At 39.4% G+C, this 19,617-nt stretch overlaps 1 protein-coding gene across 1 annotated transcript in view; it reads right to left on the bottom strand.

Moving 5' to 3' along the window:
- Positions 1–1,336: 1,336 nt before the first annotated feature.
- LOC139392980 (PHD finger protein 21B-like) overlaps positions 1,337–19,617 on the bottom strand; it is a 155,578-nt gene continuing 137,297 nt past the window's right edge. The window contains exons 12-15 of the mRNA XM_071141288.1: positions 17,253–17,411; positions 5,801–5,867; positions 5,381–5,484; positions 1,337–1,865 (exon numbers count right to left, since the gene is read on the bottom strand). Of these exons, the coding sequence (XP_070997389.1) occupies positions 1,575–1,865; positions 5,381–5,484; positions 5,801–5,867; positions 17,253–17,411 (621 nt within the window). The 3' untranslated portion in view covers positions 1,337–1,574. The remainder of the gene's footprint in view (positions 1,866–5,380; positions 5,485–5,800; positions 5,868–17,252; positions 17,412–19,617) is intronic.

Raw genomic sequence — 19,617 nt, 5'->3', positions numbered from 1 at the left:
AAATGTAGTGAAAAGGAAGATGTGTTTTTTTTGTGTGTTTCTCGTTCATCCCCCTGCAGCTCTTCAACCGTACGGTTCACTAATATTCAATGGTTTCAATGGAGTCTCTGACCTCTTCTTCTTCTTCTTCTTCTTCTTCTTCTTCTTCTTCTTCTTCTTCTCCTTCTCCTTCTCTTTCTCCTTCTTCTTCTTCTCCTTCTTCTTCTTCTTCTTCTTCTTCTCCTTCTTCTTCTTCTTCTCCTTCTTCTTCTTCTTCTTCTTCTTAATAAAAACCCCGCTGTCTTCAATGTCTCTGTGACAGATGGCCACGTGGCATGGATACTTCGGATGAGTCCCAAATGGCACCCTATTCCCTATATAGTGCACTACTTTAGACCAGAGCCCTATTCCCTATATAGTGCACTACTTTAGACCAGAGCCCTATTCCCTATATAGTGCACTACTTTAGACCAGAGCCCTATTCCCTATATAGTACACTACTTTAGACCAGAGCCCTATTCCCCCCTATATAGTGCACTACTTTAGACCAGAGGCCTATTCCCTATATAGTGCACTACTTTAGACCAGGGCCCTATTCCCCCCTATATAGTGCACTACTTTAGACCAGAGCCCTATTCCCTATATAGTGCACTACTTTAGACCAGAGCCCTATTCCCTATATAGTGCACTACTTTAGACCAGAGCCCTATTCCCTATATAGTACACTACTTTAGACCAGAGCCCTATTCCCTATATAGTGCACTACTTTAGACCAGAGCCCTATTCCCTATATAGTGCACTACTTTAGACCAGAGCCCTATTCCCTATATAGTACACTACTTTAGACCAGAGCCATATACCCTATATAGTACACTACTTTAGACCAGGGCCCTATTCCCTATATAGTGCACTACTTTAGACCAGAGCCGTATTCCCTATATAATGCACTACTTTAGACCAAAGCCCTATTCCCTATATAGTGCACTACTTTAGACAGAGCCCCATTCCCTATATAGTGCACTACTTTAGACCAGAGCCCTATTCCCTATATAGTGCACTACTTTAGACCAGAGCCCTATTCCCTATATAGTGTACTACTTTAGACCAGAGCCCTATTCCCTATATAGTGTACTACTTTAGCCCAGAGCCCTATTCCCTATATAGTGTACTACTTTAGACCAGGGCCTTATTCCCTATATAGTGCACTACTTTAGACCAGAGCCCTATTCCCTATATAATGCACTACTTTAGACCAAAGCCCTATTCCCTATATAGTGTACTACTTTAGACCAGAGCCCTATTCCCTATATAGTACACTACTTTAGACCAGAGCCCTATTCCCTATATAGTACACTGCTTTAGACCAGAGCCCTATTCCCTATATAGTACACTACTTTAGACCAGAGCCCTATTCCCTATATAGTGTACTACTTCAGACCAGGGCTCTGATGTCAAATGGACATGTCTTTGAAACTTCTCCTATGGGTCCGTTTACTAAAAGTTCTACACTATATAGGGAATAGAGTGCCATTTGTGGGCCAGCCTTGGACTGTGAACTGTGGCCCCCTGGTGGGCTGGGGTGGTACTACTAGAGCTCAGACATTGCCCTGAGCCTGGCTCTGTGTCTGAGACTGTGGCATGACCAGAGTCTTCTGCTGCAGTAGCATAGACGGTCCAGCAGGGGGCACTGTGTGTGTGGCGGCGCCGGAGGGTTTGATCCAGGGCAGGGAGAGCAGGGACACTCCGGTGGTGGTGGCGGTGGCTGTCATGGTAACCTGGATCATCTGGTCTCTTTGGATCAGACGAATCAGAGCCTTGAGACGCTCCAGGGAGGACTGGGTGTCCCTCTGTTGACCAATCAGACGCTCCCGCACGTCCATCACCTTCTGCTGGGACAGAGACACAGGAACATAAACATGTGTAAGTACTGACGAAGACATCTGGCTAGTTAGTTAGCAGTCTGCTTCACTGTTGAGCTCCATCTGACTAGTTAGTAGCAGTCTGCTTCACTGTTGAGCTCCATCTGGCTAGTTAGTAGCAGTCTGCTTCACTGTTGAGCTCCATCTGACTAGTTAGTAGCAGTCTGCTTCACTGTTGAGCTCCATCTGACTAGTTAGTAGCAGTCTGCTTCACTGTTGAGCTCCATCTGACTAGTCAGTAGCAGTCTGTTTCACTGTTGAGCTCCATCTGGCTAGTTAGTTAGCAGTCTGCTTCACTGTTGAGCTCCATCTGGCTAGTTAGTAGCAGTCTGCTTCATTGTTGAGCTCCATCTGGCTAGTTAGTTAGCAGTCTGCTTCACTGTTGAGCTCCATCTGGCTAGTTAGTAGCAGTCTGCTTCACTGTTGAGCTCCATCTGGCTAGTTAGTTAGCAGTCTGCTTCACTGTTGAGCTCCTTCTGGCTAGTTAGTAGCAGTCTGCTTCACTGTTGAGCTCCTTCTGGCTAGTTAGTAGCAGCATGCTTCACTGTTGAGCTCCTTCTGGCTAGTTAGTTAGCAGCCTGATTCACTGTTGAGCTCCATCTGACTAGTTAGTTAGCAGTCTGCTTCACTGTTGAGCTCCATCTGACTAGTTAGTTAGCAGTCTGCTTCACTGTTGAGCTCCATCTGACTAGTTAGTTAGCAGTCTGCTTCACTGTTGAGCTCCATCTGGCTAGTTAGTTAGCAGTCTGCTTCACTGTTGAGCTCCATCTGGCTAGTTAGTAGCAGTCTGCTTCACTGTTGAGCTCCATCTGGCTAGTTAGTAGCAGTCTTCTTCACTGTTGAGCTCCATCTGACTAGTTAGTAGCAGTCTGCTTCACTGTTGAGCTCCATCTGACTAGTTAGTTAACAGTCTGCTTCACTGTTGAGCTCCTTCTGGCTAGTTAGTAGCAGTCTGTTTCACTGTTGAGCTCCATCTGGCTAGTTAGTTAGCATTCTGTTTCACTGTTGAGCTCCATCTGGCTAGTTAGTAGCAGTCTGTTTCACTGTTGAGCTCCTTCTGGCTAGTTAGTAGCAGTCTGTTTCACTGTTGAGCTCCTTCTGGCTAGTTAGTAGCAGTCTGTTTCACTGTTGAGCTCCATCTGGCTAGTTAGTAGCAGTCTGTTTCACTGTTGAGCTCCATCTGGCTAGTTAGTAGCAGTCTGTTTCACTGTTGAGCTCCATCTGACTAGTTAGTTAGCAGTCTGCTTCACTGTTGAGCTCCATCTGACTAGTTAGTTAGCAGTCTGCTTCACTGTTGAGCTCCATCTGACTAGTTAGTTAGCAGTCTGCCTCACTGTTGAGCTCCATCTGACTAGTTAGTTAGCAGTCTGCTTCACTGTTGAGCTCCATCTGGCTAGTTAGTTAGCAGTCTGCTTCACTGTTGAGCTCCATCTGGCTAGTTAGTTTGCAGTCTGCTTCACTGTTGAGCTCCATCTGACTAGTTAGTTAGCAGTCTGCTTCACTGTTGAGCTCCATCTGGCTAGTTAGTTAGCAGTCTGCTTCACTGTTGAGCTCCATCTGGCTAGTTAGTTAGCAGTCTGCTTCACTGTTGAGCTCCATCTGACTAGTTAGTAGCAGTCTGCTTCACTGTTGACCTCCATCTGGCTAGTTAGTTATTTGTCTGCTTCACTGTTGAGCTCCATCTGACCAGTTAGTTAGCAGTCTGTTTCACTGTTGAGCTCCATCTGACTAGTTAGTAGCAGTCTGCTTCACTGTTGAGCTCCATCTGGCTAGTTAGTTAGCAGTCTGCTTCACTGTTGAGCTCCATCTGACTAGTTAGTTAGCAGTCTGCTTCACTGTTGAGCTCCATCTGGCTAGTTAGTTAGCAGTCTGCTTCACTGTTGAGCTCCATCTGGCTAGTTAGTTAGCAGTCTGCTTCACTGTTGAGCTCCATCTGACTAGTTAGTAGCAGTCTGCTTCACTGTTGACCTCCATCTGGCTAGTTAGTTAGCAGTCTGCTTCACTGTTGAGCTCCATCTGACTAGTTAGTTAGCATTCTGCTTCACTGTTGAGCTCCTGAGCTCAATGGAAATCACTACGTTCCCGTCCCAACACAATAATCAGAGAGGAACGAGGCGAAGCGAGAGGATCCACTCCCGTCAAAATCTGTCCATGTGGGAATACAGTGAGCAGACCGATAAGCAGACCACCTGCCTTCCTACCTTCGGGTCAACGCCTCCCATTGATAAGGTGGAGACCATCTCAACATTATATGCAGGATCTCTGCTGTAATTCAATCAAACTGTGCTGCTGCTCCAGTTTCAACTGTTCTGCCTCATTATTATTCGACCATGCTGGTCATTTATGAACATTTGAACATCTTGACCATGTTTTGTTATAATCTCCACCCGGCACAGCCAGAAGAGGACTGGCCACCCCACATAGCCTGGTTCCTCTCTAGGTTTCTTCCTAGGTTTTGGCCTTTCTAGGGAGTTTTTCCTAGCCACCGTGCTTCTACACCTGCATTGCTTGCTGTTTGGGGTTTTAGGCTGGGCTTCTGTACAGCACTTTGAGATATCAACTGATGTACGAAGGGCTATATAAATAAATTTGATTTGATGAGTGAGGGATTAACCTAGTCTAGGGTACGTATTGCGTGTTTGTTGGTGTTGGGTCAAGGTCATAAGGTCAGAGGTCATGAGGGACCATGAGGGACTTGCTGAGCTTCTGGTCCTGCTGTACTGTGTTGTGAGTGTGTCAGGGGTCAGAGGTCATACCGTGAGGGACTTGCTGAGCTTCTGGTCCTGCTGTACTGTGTTGTGAGTGTGTCAGGGGTCAGAGGTCATACCGTGAGGGACTTGCTGAGCTTCTGGTCCTGCTGTACCGTGTTGTGAGTGTGTCAGGGGTCAGAGGTCATACCGTGAGGGACTTGTTGGTCCTGCTGTACAGTGTTGTGAGTGTGTCAGGGGTCAGAGGTCATACCGTGAGGGACTTGTTGGTCCTGCTGTACAGTGTTGTGAGTGTGTCAGGGGTCAGAGGTCATACTGTGAGGGACTTGTTGGTCCTGCTATACAGTGTTGTGAGTGTTTCAGGGGTCAGAGGTCATACTGTGAGGGACTTCCTGAGTTGCTGGTCCTGCTGTACTGTGTTGTGAGTAGGTCATAGGTCATACCGTGAGGGACTTGCTGAGCTTCTGGTCCTGCTGTACTGTGTTGTGAGTGTTTCAGGGGTCAGAGGTCATACCGTGAGGGACTTGCTGAGCTTCTGGTCCTGTGTTGTGAGTGTGTCAGGTGTAAGAGGTCATACCGTGAGGGACTTGCTGAGCTTCTGGTCCTGTGTTGTGAGTGTTTCAGGGTTCAGAGGTCATACCGTGAGGGACTTGCTGAGCTTCTGGTCCTGTGTTGTGAGTGTGTCAGGTGTCAGAGGTCATACCCTGAGGGACTTGCTGAGTTGCTGGTCCTGCTGTACTGTGTTGTGAGTGTGTCAATGGTCAGAGGTCATACCGTGAGGGACGTGCTGAGTTGCTGGTCCTGTTCTTCCAGGTGAGCACACTCCTTCTTCAGCTCTACATTCCTCCTGAGCAGACTCCTCTTCTCCCCCTCTCTCACTAAACACACAATACACCTAGCATTAACACAGCATAACACACAATACACCTAGCATTAACACAGCATAACACACAATACACCTAGCATTCACACAGCTTAACACACACACACACCTAGCATTAACACAGCATAACACACACACACACCTAGCATTAACACAGCTTAACACACACACACCTAGCATTAAAACAGCATAACACACACACACACACACACACACACACACACACACACACACACACACCTAGTATTAACACAGCATAACACACACTGCAGGCCCAACAGCCACATGCGAGCCAAGTAAAGGTGTCTCACCCGTCTTGTGTGTCACATAGGACTGGACAAAGTGCTGTGGCCACGACATGTTCTCTTTGTTCAGAACCTTCAGGAGGAAGGAAAACACAAGGTTCTAAAATGGAGGACGATACAAGGTTATAAAATGGAGGACGATACAAGGTTATGAAATGGAGGACGACACAAGGTTGTAAAATGGAGGACGACACAAGGTTCTAAAATGGAGGACGATACAAGGTTATAAAATGGAGGACGACACAAGGTTGTAAAATGGAGGACGATACAAGGTTGTAAAATGGAGGACGACACAAGGTTGTAAAATGGAGGACGATACAAGGTTGTAAAATGGAGGACGATACAAGGTTATAAAATGGAGGACGATACAAGGTTATGAAATGGAGGACGACACAAGGTTGTAAAATGGAGGACGACACAAGGTTCTAAAATGGAGGACGATACAAGGTTATAAAATGGAGGACGACACAAGGTTGTAAAATGGAGGACGATACAAGGTTGTAAAATGGAGGACGACACAAGGTTGTAAAATGGAGGACGATACAAGGTTGTAAAATGGAGGACGATACAAGGTTATAAAATGGAGGACGATACAAGGTTATGAAATGGAGGACGACACAAGGTTGTAAAATGGAGGACGATACAAGGTTATAAAATGGAGGACGACACAAGGTTGTAAAATGGAGGACGATACAAGGTTCTAAAATGGAGGACGATACAAGGTTATAAAATGGAGGACGATACAAGGTTCTAAAATGGAGGACGATACAAGGTTATAAAATGGAGGACGATACAAGGTTATAAAATGAAGGAAAACACAAGGTTGTAAAATGGAGGACGACACAAGGTTGTAAAATGGAGGACGATACAAGGTTATAAAATGGAGGACGATACAAGGTTCTAAAATGGAGGACGATACAAGGTTATAAAATGGAGGACGATACAAGGTTGTAAAATGGAGGACGATACAAGGTTATAAAATGGAGGACGATACAAGGTTATAAAATGGAGGACGACACAAGGTTATAAAATGGAGGACGATACAAGGTTGTAAAATGGAGGACGATACAAGGTTGTAAAATGGAGGACGATACAAGGTTATAAAATGGAGGACGATACAAGGTTATAAAATGGAGGACGATACAAGGTTATAAAATGGAGGACGATACAAGGTTCTAAAATGGAGGACGATACAAGGTTATAAAATGGAGGACGATACAAGGTTCTAAAATGGAGGACGATACAAGGTTCTAAAATGGAGGACGATACAAGGTTATAAAATGGAGGACGATACAAGGTTCTAAAATGGAGGACGATACAAGGTTATAAAATGGAGGACGACACAAGGTTGTAAAATGGAGGACGATACAAGGTTATAAAATGGAGGACGATACAAGGTTATAAAATGGAGGACGATACAAGGTTATAAAATGGAGGACGATACAAGGTTATAAAATGGAGGACGATACAAGGTTATAAAATGGAGGACGATACAAGGTTGTAAAATGGAGGACGACACAAGGTTCTAAAATGGAGGACGATACAAGGTTATAAAATGGAGGACGATACAAGGTTATAAAATGGAGGACGATACAAGGTTGTAAAATGGAGGACGATACAAGGTTATAAAATGGAGGACGATACAAGGTTATAAAATGGAGGACGATACAAGGTTCTAAAATGGAGGACGATACAAGGTTATAAAATGGAGGACGATACAAGGTTATAAAATGGAGGACGATACAAGGTTATAAAATGGAGGACGATACAAGGTTATAAAATGGAGGACGATACAAGGTTGTAAAATGGAGGACGATACAAGGTTATAAAATGGAGGACGATACAAGGTTATAAAATGGAGGACGATACAAGGTTATAAAATGGAGGACGATACAAGGTTATAAAATGGAGGACGATACAAGGTTATAAAATGGAGGACAATACAAGGTTATAAAATGGAGGACGATACAAGGTTATGGAGGCCGATACAAGTTTATGAAATGGAGGACGATACAAGGTTATAAATTGGAGGACGATACAAGGTTATAAAATGGAGGACGATGGAAACAGTTATCTTCCCTTCATCTAATACATTCAGTAGTGTTGTTATAGTCAGATGTCATTCAGTAGTGTTGTTATAGTCAGATGTCATTCAGTAGTGTTGTTATAGTCAGACGTCATTCAGTAGTGTTCTTATAGTCAGATGTCATTCAGTAGTGTTGTTATAGTCAGACGTCATTCAGTAGTGTTGTTATAGTCAGATGTCATTCAGTAGTGTTGTTATAGTCAGATGTCGTTCAGTAGTGTTGTTATAGACAGTAGATGTCATTCAGTAGTGTTGTTATAGTCAGTAGATGTCATTCAGTAGTGTTGTTATAGTCAGTATATATCATTCAGTAGTGTTGTTATAGTCAGTAGATGTCATTCAGTAGTGTTGTTATAGTCTGATGTCATTCAGTAGTGTTGTTATAGTCAGTAGATATCATTCAGTAGTGTTGTTATAGTCAGTAGATGTCATTCAGTAGTGTTGTTATAGTCAGATGTCATTCAGTAGTGTTGTTATTGTCAGATGTCATTCAGTAGTGTTGTTATAGTCTGATGTCATTCAGTAGTGTTGTTATAGTCAGTAGATATCATTCAGTAGTGTTGTTATAGTCAGTAGATGTCATTCAGTAGTGTTGTTATAGTCAGTAGATATCATTCAGTAGTGTTGTTATAGTCAGTAGATGTCATTCAGTAGTGTTGTTATAGTCAGATGTCATTCAGTAGTGTTGTTATAGTCAGATGTAATTCAGTAGTGTTGTTATAGTCAGATGTCATTCAGTAGTGTTGTTATAGTCAGATGTCATTCAGTAGTGTTGTTATAGTCAGATGTCATTCAGTAGTGTTGCTATAGTCTGATGTCATTCAGTAGTGTTGTTACAGTCAGTAGATGTCATTCAGTAGTGTTGTTATAGTCAGTAGATGTCATTCAGTAGTGTTGTTATAGTCAGATGTCATTCAGTAGTGTTGTTATAGTCAGATGTCATTCAGTAGTGTTGTTATAGTCAGTAGATGTCATTCAGTAGTGTTGTTATAGTCAGATGTCATTCAGTAGTGTTGTTATAGTCAGATGTCATTCATTAGTGTTGTTATAGTCAGATGTCATTCAGTAGTGTTGTTATAGTCAGATGTCATTCAGTAGTGTTGTTATAGTCAGATGTCATTCAGTAGTGTTGTTATAGTCAGATGTAATTCAGTAGTGTTGTTATAGTCAGTAGATATCATTCAGTAGTGTTGTTATAGTCAGATGTCATTCAGTAGTGTTGTTATAGTCAGATGTCATTCAGTAGTGTTGTTATAGTCAGTAGATGTCATTCAGTAGTGTTGTTATAGTCAGATGTCATTCAGTAGTGTTGTTATAGTCAGATGTCGTTCAGTAGTGTTGTTATAGACAGTATATGTCATTCAGTAGTGTTGTTATAGTCAGTAGATGTCATTCAGTAGTGTTGTTATAGTCAGATGTCATTCAGTAGTGTTGTTATAGTCAGACGTCATTCAGTAGTGGTGTTATAGTAAGATGTCATTCAGTAGTGTTGTTATAGTCAGATGTCATTCAGTAGTGTTGTTATAGTCAGACGTCATTCAGTAGTGTTGTTGTAGTCAGATGTCATTCAGTAGTGTTGTTATAGTCAGATGTCATTCAGTAGTGTTGTTATAGTCAGATGTCATTCAGTAGTGTTGTTATAGTCAGATGTCATTCAGTAGTGTTGTTATAGTCAGATGTCATTCAGTAGTGTTGTTATAGTCAGTAGATATCATTCAGTAGTGTTGTTATAGTCAGTAAATGTCATTCAGTAGTGTTGTTATAGTCAGTAGATGTCATTCAGTAGTGTTGTTATAGTCAGATGTCATTCAGTAGTGTTGTTATAGTCAGTAGATGTCATTCAGTAGTGTTGTTATAGTCAGATGTCATTCAGTAGTGTTGTTATAGTCAGATGTCATTCAGTAGTGTTGTTATAGTCAGTAGATGTCATTCAGTAGTGTTGTTATAGTCAGTAGATGTCATTCAGTAGTGTTGTTATAGTCAGATGTCATTCAGTAGTGTTGTTATAGTCAGTAGATGTCATTCAGTAGTGTTGTTATAGTCAGTAGATGTCATTCAGTAGTGTTGTTATAGTCAGATGTCATTCAGTAGTGTTGTTATAGTCAGATGTCATTCAGTAGTGTTGTTATAGTCAGTAGATGTCATTCAGTAGTGTTGTTATAGTCAGATGTCATTCAGTAGTGTTGTTATAGTCAGTAGATGTCATTCAGTAGTGTTGTTATAGTCTGATGTCATTCAGTAGTGTTGTTATAGTCAGTAGATGTCATTCAGTAGTGTTGTTATAGTCAGTAGATGTCATTCAGTAGTGTTGTTATAGTCAGACGTCATTCAGTAGTGTTGTTATAGTCAGATGTCATTCAGTAGTGTTGTTATAGTCAGACGTCATTCAGTAGTGTTGTTATAGTCAGTAGATGTCATTCAGTAGTGTTGTTATAGTCAGATGTCATTCAGTAGTGTTGTTATAGTCAGTAGATGTCATTCAGTAGTGTTGTTATAGTCAGATGTCATTCAGTAGTGTTGTTATAGTCAGTAGATGTCATTCAGTAGTGTTGTTATAGTCAGTAGATGTCATTCAGTAGTGTTGTTATAGTCAGATGTCATTCAGTAGTGTTGTTATAGTCAGATGTCATTCAGTAGTGTTGTTATAGTCAGTAAATGTCATTCAGTAGTGTTGTTATAGTCAGATGTCATTCAGTAGTGTTGTTATAGTCAGACGTCATTCAGTAGTGTTGTTATAGTCAGTAGATGTCATTCAGTAGTGTTGTTATAGTCAGATGTCATTCAGTAGTGTTGTTATAGTCAGTAGATGTCATTCAGTAGTGTTGTTATAGTCTGATGTCATTCAGTAGTGTTGTTATAGTCAGATGTCATTCAGTAGTGTTGTTATAGTCAGTAGATGTCATTCAGTAGTGTTGTTATAGTCAGATGTCATTCAGTAGTGTTGTTATAGTCAGACGTCATTCAGTAGTGTTGTTATAGTCAGATGTCATTCAGTAGTGTTGTTATAGTCAGTAGATGTCATTCAGTAGTGTTGTTATAGTCAGATGTCATTCAGTAGTGTTGTTATAGTCAGTAGATATCATTCAGTAGTGTTGTTATAGTCAGTAGATGTCATTCAGTAGTGTTGTTATAGTCAGATGTCATTCAGTAGTGTTGTTATAGTCAGATGTCATTCAGTAGTGTTGTTATAGTCAGATGTCATTCAGTAGTGTTGTTATAGTCAGATGTCATTCAGTAGTGTTGTTATAGTCAGTAGATGTCATTCAGTAGTGTTGTTATAGTCAGATGTCATTCAGTAGTGTTGTTATAGTCAGTAGATGTCATTCAGTAGTGTTGTTATAGTCAGATGTCATTCAGTAGTGTTGTTATAGTCAGTAGATGTCATTCAGTAGTGTTGTTATAGTCAGTAGATGTCATTCAGTAGTGTTGTTATAGTCAGATGTCATTCAGTAGTGTTGTTATAGTCAGATGTCATTCAGTAGTGTTGTTATAGTCAGTAGATGTCATTCAGTAGTGTTGTTATAGTCAGATGTCATTCAGTAGTGTTGTTATAGTCAGTAGATGTCATTCAGTAGTGTTGTTATAGTCTGATGTCATTCAGTAGTGTTGTTATAGTCAGTAGATGTCATTCAGTAGTGTTGTTATAGTCAGTAGATGTCATTCAGTAGTGTTGTTATAGTCAGACGTCATTCAGTAGTGTTGTTATAGTCAGATGTCATTCAGTAGTGTTGTTATAGTCAGACGTCATTCAGTAGTGTTGTTATAGTCAGTAGATGTCATTCAGTAGTGTTGTTATAGTCAGATGTCATTCAGTAGTGTTGTTATAGTCAGTAGATGTCATTCAGTAGTGTTGTTATAGTCAGATGTCATTCAGTAGTGTTGTTATAGTCAGTAGATGTCATTCAGTAGTGTTGTTATAGTCAGTAGATGTCATTCAGTAGTGTTGTTATAGTCAGATGTCATTCAGTAGTGTTGTTATAGTCAGATGTCATTCAGTAGTGTTGTTATAGTCAGTAAATGTCATTCAGTAGTGTTGTTATAGTCAGATGTCATTCAGTAGTGTTGTTATAGTCAGACGTCATTCAGTAGTGTTGTTATAGTCAGTAGATGTCATTCAGTAGTGTTGTTATAGTCAGATGTCATTCAGTAGTGTTGTTATAGTCAGTAGATGTCATTCAGTAGTGTTGTTATAGTCTGATGTCATTCAGTAGTGTTGTTATAGTCAGATGTCATTCAGTAGTGTTGTTATAGTCAGTAGATGTCATTCAGTAGTGTTGTTATAGTCAGATGTCATTCAGTAGTGTTGTTATAGTCAGACGTCATTCAGTAGTGTTGTTATAGTCAGTAGATGTCATTCAGTAGTGTTGTTATAGTCAGATGTCATTCAGTAGTGTTGTTATAGTCAGTAGATATCATTCAGTAGTGTTGTTATAGTCAGTAGATGTCATTCAGTAGTGTTGTTATAGTCAGATGTCATTCAGTAGTGTTGTTATAGTCAGATGTCATTCAGTAGTGTTGTTATAGTCAGATGTCATTCAGTAGTGTTGTTATAGTCAGATGTCATTCAGTAGTGTTGTTATAGTCAGTAGATGTCATTCAGTAGTGTTGTTATAGTCAGATGTCATTCAGTAGTGTTGTTATAGTCAGTAGATGTCATTCAGTAGTGTTGTTATAGTCAGATGTCATTCAGTAGTGTTGTTATAGTCAGACGTCATTCAGTAGTGTTGTTATAGTCAGATGTCATTCAGTAGTGTTGTTATAGTCAGTAGATGTCATTCAGTAGTGTTGTTATATTCAGATGTCATTCAGTAGTGTTGTTATAGTCAGTAGATATCATTCAGTAGTGTTGTTATAGTCAGTAGATGTCATTCAGTAGTGTTGTTATAGTCAGATGTCATTCAGTAGTGTTGTTATAGTCAGATGTCATTCAGTAGTGTTGTTATAGTCAGATGTCATTCAGTAGTGTTGTTATAGTCAGATGTCATTCAGTAGTGTTGTTATAGTCAGTAGATGTCATTCAGTAGTGTTGTTATAGTCAGATGTCATTCAGTAGTGTTGTTATAGTCAGACGTCATTCAGTAGTGTTGTTATAGTCAGTAGATGTCATTCAGTAGTGTTGTTATAGTCAGATGTCATTCAGTAGTGTTGTTATAGTCAGTAGATGTCATTCAGTAGTGTTGTTATAGTCAGATGTCATTCAGTAGTGTTGTTATAGTCAGTAGATGTCATTCAGTAGTGTTGTTATAGTCTGATGTCATTCAGTAGTGTTGTTATAGTCAGTAGATGTCATTCAGTAGTGTTGTTATAGTCAGTAGATGTCATTCAGTAGTGTTGTTATAGTCAGACGTCATTCAGTAGTGTTGTTATAGTCAGATGTCATTCAGTAGTGTTGTTATAGTCAGACGTCATTCAGTAGTGTTGTTATAGTCAGTAGATGTCATTCAGTAGTGTTGTTATAGTCAGATGTCATTCAGTAGTGTTGTTATAGTCAGTAGATGTCATTCAGTAGTGTTGTTATAGTCAGATGTCATTCAGTAGTGTTGTTATAGTCAGTAGATGTCATTCAGTAGTGTTGTTATAGTCAGTAGATGTCATTCAGTAGTGTTGTTATAGTCAGATGTCATTCAGTAGTGTTGTTATAGTCAGATGTCATTCAGTAGTGTTGTTATAGTCAGTAAATGTCATTCAGTAGTGTTGTTATAGTCAGATGTCATTCAGTAGTGTTGTTATAGTCAGACGTCATTCAGTAGTGTTGTTATAGTCAGTAGATGTCATTCAGTAGTGTTGTTATAGTCAGATGTCATTCAGTAGTGTTGTTATAGTCAGTAGATGTCATTCAGTAGTGTTGTTATAGTCTGATGTCATTCAGTAGTGTTGTTATAGTCAGATGTCATTCAGTAGTGTTGTTATAGTCAGTAGATGTCATTCAGTAGTGTTGTTATAGTCAGATGTCATTCAGTAGTGTTGTTATAGTCAGACGTCATTCAGTAGTGTTGTTATAGTCAGTAGATGTCATTCAGTAGTGTTGTTATAGTCAGATGTCATTCAGTAGTGTTGTTATAGTCAGTAGATATCATTCAGTAGTGTTGTTATAGTCAGTAGATGTCATTCAGTAGTGTTGTTATAGTCAGATGTCATTCAGTAGTGTTGTTATAGTCAGATGTCATTCAGTAGTGTTGTTATAGTCAGATGTCATTCAGTAGTGTTGTTATAGTCAGATGTCATTCAGTAGTGTTGTTATAGTCAGTAGATGTCATTCAGTAGTGTTGTTATAGTCAGATGTCATTCAGTAGTGTTGTTATAGTCAGTAGATGTCATTCAGTAGTGTTGTTATAGTCAGATGTCATTCAGTAGTGTTGTTATAGTCAGACGTCATTCAGTAGTGTTGTTATAGTCAGATGTCATTCAGTAGTGTTGTTATAGTCAGTAGATGTCATTCAGTAGTGTTGTTATATTCAGATGTCATTCAGTAGTGTTGTTATAGTCAGTAGATATCATTCAGTAGTGTTGTTATAGTCAGTAGATGTCATTCAGTAGTGTTGTTATAGTCAGATGTCATTCAGTAGTGTTGTTATAGTCAGATGTCATTCAGTAGTGTTGTTATAGTCAGATGTCATTCAGTAGTGTTGTTATAGTCAGATGTCATTCAGTAGTGTTGTTATAGTCAGTAGATGTCATTCAGTAGTGTTGTTATAGTCAGATGTCATTCAGTAGTGTTGTTATAGTCAGACGTCATTCAGTAGTGTTGTTATAGTCAGTAGATGTCATTCAGTAGTGTTGTTATAGTCAGATGTCATTCAGTAGTGTTGTTATAGTCAGTAGATGTCATTCAGTAGTGTTGTTATAGTCTGATGTCATTCAGTAGTGTTGTTATAGTCAGATGTCATTCAGTAGTGTTGTTATAGTCAGTAGATGTCATTCAGTAGTGTTGTTATAGTCAGATGTCATTCAGTAGTGTTGTTATAGTCAGACGTCATTCAGTAGTGTTGTTATAGTCAGATGTCATTCAGTAGTGTTGTTATAGTCAGTAGATGTCATTCAGTAGTGTTGTTATAGTCAGATGTCATTCAGTAGTGTTGTTATAGTCAGTAGATATCATTCAGTAGTGTTGTTATAGTCAGTAGATGTCATTCAGTAGTGTTGTTATAGTCAGATGTCATTCAGTAGTGTTGTTATAGTCAGATGTCATTCAGTAGTGTTGTTATAGTCAGATGTCATTCAGTAGTGTTGTTATAGTCAGTAGATGTCATTCAGTAGTGTTGTTATAGTCAGTAGATGTCATTCAGTAGTGTTGTTATAGTCAGATGTCATTCAGTAGTGTTGTTATAGTCAGACGTCATTCAGTAGTGTTGTTATAGTCAGATGTCATTCAGTAGTGTTGTTATAGTCAGTAGATGTCATTCAGTAGTGTTGTTATATTCAGATGTCATTCAGTAGTGTTGTTATAGTCAGTAGATATCATTCAGTAGTGTTGTTATAGTCAGATGTCATTCAGTAGTGTTGTTATAGTCAGATGTCATTCAGTAGTGTTGTTATAGTCAGATGTCATTCAGTAGTGTTGTTATAGTCAGTAGATGTCATTCAGTAGTGTTGTTATAGTCAGTAGATGTCATTCAGTAGTGTTGTTATAGTCAGATGTCATTCAGTAGTGTTGTTATAGTCAGACGTCATTCAGTAGTGTTGTTATAGTCAGATGTCATTCAGTAGTGTTGTTATAGTCAGTAGATGTCATTCAGTAGTGTTGTTATATTCAGATGTCATTCAGTAGTGTTGTTATAGTCAGACGTCATTCAGTAGTGTTGTTATAGTCAGATGTCATTCAGTAGTGTTGTTATAGTCAGTAGATGTCATTCAGTAGTGTTGTTATAGTCAGATGTCATTCAGTAGTGTTGTTATAGTCAGTAGATATCATTCAGTAGTGTTGTTATAGTCAGTAGATGTCATTCAGTAGTGTTGTTATAGTCAGATGTCATTCAGTAGTGTTGTTATAGTCAGATGTCATTCAGTAGTGTTGTTATAGTCAGATGTCATTCAGTAGTGTTGTTATAGTCAGATGTCATTCAGTAGTGTTGTTATAGTCAGTAGATGTCATTCAGTAGTGTTGTTATAGTCAGTAGATGTCATTCAGTAGTGTTGTTATAGTCAGATGTCATTCAGTAGTGTTGTTATAGTCAGACGTCATTCAGTAGTGTTGTTATAGTCAGATGTCATTCAGTAGTGTTGTTATAGTCAGTAGATGTCATTCAGTAGTGTTGTTATATTCAGATGTCATTCAGTAGTGTTGTTATAGTCAGTAGATATCATTCAGTAGTGTTGTTATAGTCAGTAGATGTCATTCAGTAGTGTTGTTATAGTCAGATGTCATTCAGTAGTGTTGTTATAGTCAGATGTCATTCAGTAGTGTTGTTATAGTCAGATGTCATTCAGTAGTGTTGTTATAGTCAGATGTCATTCAGTAGTGTTGTTATAGTCAGATGTCATTCAGTAGTGTTGTTATAGTCAGATGTCATTCAGTAGTGTTGTTATAGTCAGTAGATATCATTCAGTAGTGTTGTTATAGTCAGTAGATGTCATTCAGTAGTGTTGTTATAGTCAGATGTCATTCAGTAGTGTTGTTATAGTCAGATGTCATTCAGTAGTGTTGCTATAGTCAGATGTCATTCAGTAGTGTTGTTATAGTCAGTAGATGTCATTCAGTAGTGTTGTTATAGTCAGTAGATGTCATTCAGTAGTGTTGTTATAGTCAGTAGATGTCATTCAGTAGTGTTGTTATAGTCAGATGTCATTCAGTAGTGTTGTTATAGTCAGATGTCATTCAGTAGTGTTGTTATAGTCAGATGTCATTCAGTAGTGTTGTTATAGTCAGATGTCATTCAGTAGTGTTGTTATAGTCAGATGTCATTCAGTAGTGTTGTTATAGTCAGATGTCATTCAGTAGTGTTGTTATAGTCAGATGTCATTCAGTAGTGTTGTTATAGTCAGTAGATATCATTCAGTAGTGTTGTTATAGTCAGTAGATGTCATTCAGTAGTGTTGTTATAGTCAGATGTCATTCAGTAGTGTTGTTATAGTCAGATGTCATTCAGTAGTGTTGTTATAGTCAGATGTCATTCAGTAGTGTTATAGTCAGTAGATATCATTCAGTAGTGTTGTTATAGTCAGTAGATGTCATTCAGTAGTGTTGTTATAGTCAGATGTCATTCAGTAGTGTTGTTATAGTCAGATGTCATTCAGTAGTGTTGTTATAGTCAGATGTCATTCAGTAGTGTTGTTATAGCCAGATGTCATTCAGAAGTGTTGTTATAGTCTTAAAATGTCGCTGTAGCATTACAAAGTAACCATTCTACCCCAACCAGATCTCTATCTTCCCACCTTCTTCTGACACTTGGTGCAAACCCAGACCCCCCGGGGCGGTGTTTTGAGAGGTGGGTGCAGGCAGTCAGGGTGGTAGGCTCTGGGGCAGTTGTGGCACAGCTGCAGCTCTCCGTCCCCCTTACACACAGAGCAGTGGTCGTCGTGCTCCAGCTCTTCCTGTCGGACAGACATACAGTCAGATGGTTCAGGACGTACGGCTGTCAGTGCTTCTCTCCCACCTGCCGTTCAAATATCACAGTAATGACACGTCTAAACAACACCCACTTTTTTGGGGTGGGGTTGCTTTTGACTGTAGATCCACTGTAAAGTACTGAATGATTGATTGATTCAGTGAAACACTGAATATCTCTCTGATTACATCGTCCCCTAACAGTTCGTCACATCGTCCCCCATCTCTCAGATTATCTGTCAAATGACTTTTGGAATAACTACAACACCACTATCTACAGTATACAACACCACCATCTACAGTATACAACACTACAACACCACTATCTACAGTATACAACACTACAACACCACGATCTACAGCATACAACACCACTATCTACAGTATACAACACTACAACACCACGATCTACAGTATACAACACTACAACACCACTATCTACAGTATACAACACCACAACACCACTATCTACAGTATACAACACTACAACACCACTATCTACAGTATACAACACTACAACACCACTATCTACAGTATACAACACTACAACACCACTATCTACAGTATACAACACTACAACACCACTATCTACAGCATACAACACCACTATCTACAGTATACCACACTACAACACCACCATCTACAGTATACCACACTACAACACCACTATCTACAGTATACAACACTACAACACCACTATCTACAGTATACAACACTACAACACCACTATCTACAGCATACAACACCACTATCTACAGTGTACAACACTACAACACCACTATCTACAACACCACTATCTACAGTATACAACACCACTATCTACAGCATACAACACCACTATCTACAGTATACCACACTACAACACCACTATCTACAGTATACAACACTACAACACCACTATCTACAGTATACAACACCACTACCTACAGTATACAACACCACTATCTACAGTATACCACACTACAACACCACCATCTACAGTATACAACACCACTACCTACAGTATACAACACTACAACACCACTATCTACAGTATACCACACTACAACACCACTATCTACAGTATACAACACTACAACACCACTATCTACAGTATACAACACCACTATCTACAGTATACAACACTACAACACCACTATCTACAGTATACAACACTACAACACCACTATCTACAGTATACAACACTACAACACCACTATCTACAACACCACTATCTACAGTATACAACACTACAACACCACTATCTACAACACCACTATCTACAGTATACAACACTACAACACCACTATCTACAGTATACCACACTACAACACCACTACTACAACACCACTATCTACAGTATACAACACTACAACACCACTATCTACAGTATACCACACTACAACACCACTATCTACAGTATACAACACCACAACAACACTATCTACAGTATACAACACTACAACACCACTATCTACAGTATACAACACTACAACACCACTATCTACAGTATACAACACTACAACACCACTATCTACAGTATACCACACTACAACACCACTATCTACAGTGTACAACACTACAACACCACTATCTACAGTATACAACACTACAACACCACTATCTACAGTATACAACACTACAACACCACTATCTACAGTATACCACACTACAACACCACTATCTACAGTATACAACACCACTATCTACAGTATACAACACCACTATCTACAGTATACACCACGACAACACCACTATCTACAGTATACAACACTACAACACCACTATCTACAGTATACAACACTACAACACCACGATCTACAGTATACAACACCACTATCTACAGTATACAACACCACTATCTACAGTATACAACACCACTATCTACAGTATACAACACTACAACACCACTATCTACAGTATACAACACTACAACACCACGATCTACAGTATACAACACTACAACACCACTATCTACAAACCACTATCTACAGTATACAACACCACTATCTACAGTATACAACACCACTATCTACAGTATACAACACCACTATCTACAGTATACAACACCACTATCTACAGTATACAACACTACAACACCACTATCTACAGTATACAACACTACAACACCACTATCTACAGTATACAACACCACTATCTACAGCATACAACACCACTATCTACAGTATACAACACTACAACACCACTATCTAC

This window comes from Oncorhynchus clarkii, chromosome 33, assembly GCF_045791955.1.
Source record: "Oncorhynchus clarkii lewisi isolate Uvic-CL-2024 chromosome 33, UVic_Ocla_1.0, whole genome shotgun sequence".
Taxonomy (NCBI): Eukaryota; Metazoa; Chordata; class Actinopteri; order Salmoniformes; family Salmonidae; genus Oncorhynchus; species Oncorhynchus clarkii.
Note: the sequence above shows the minus strand (reverse complement) of the source record. Positions and strands in the feature narration are given on the sequence as shown.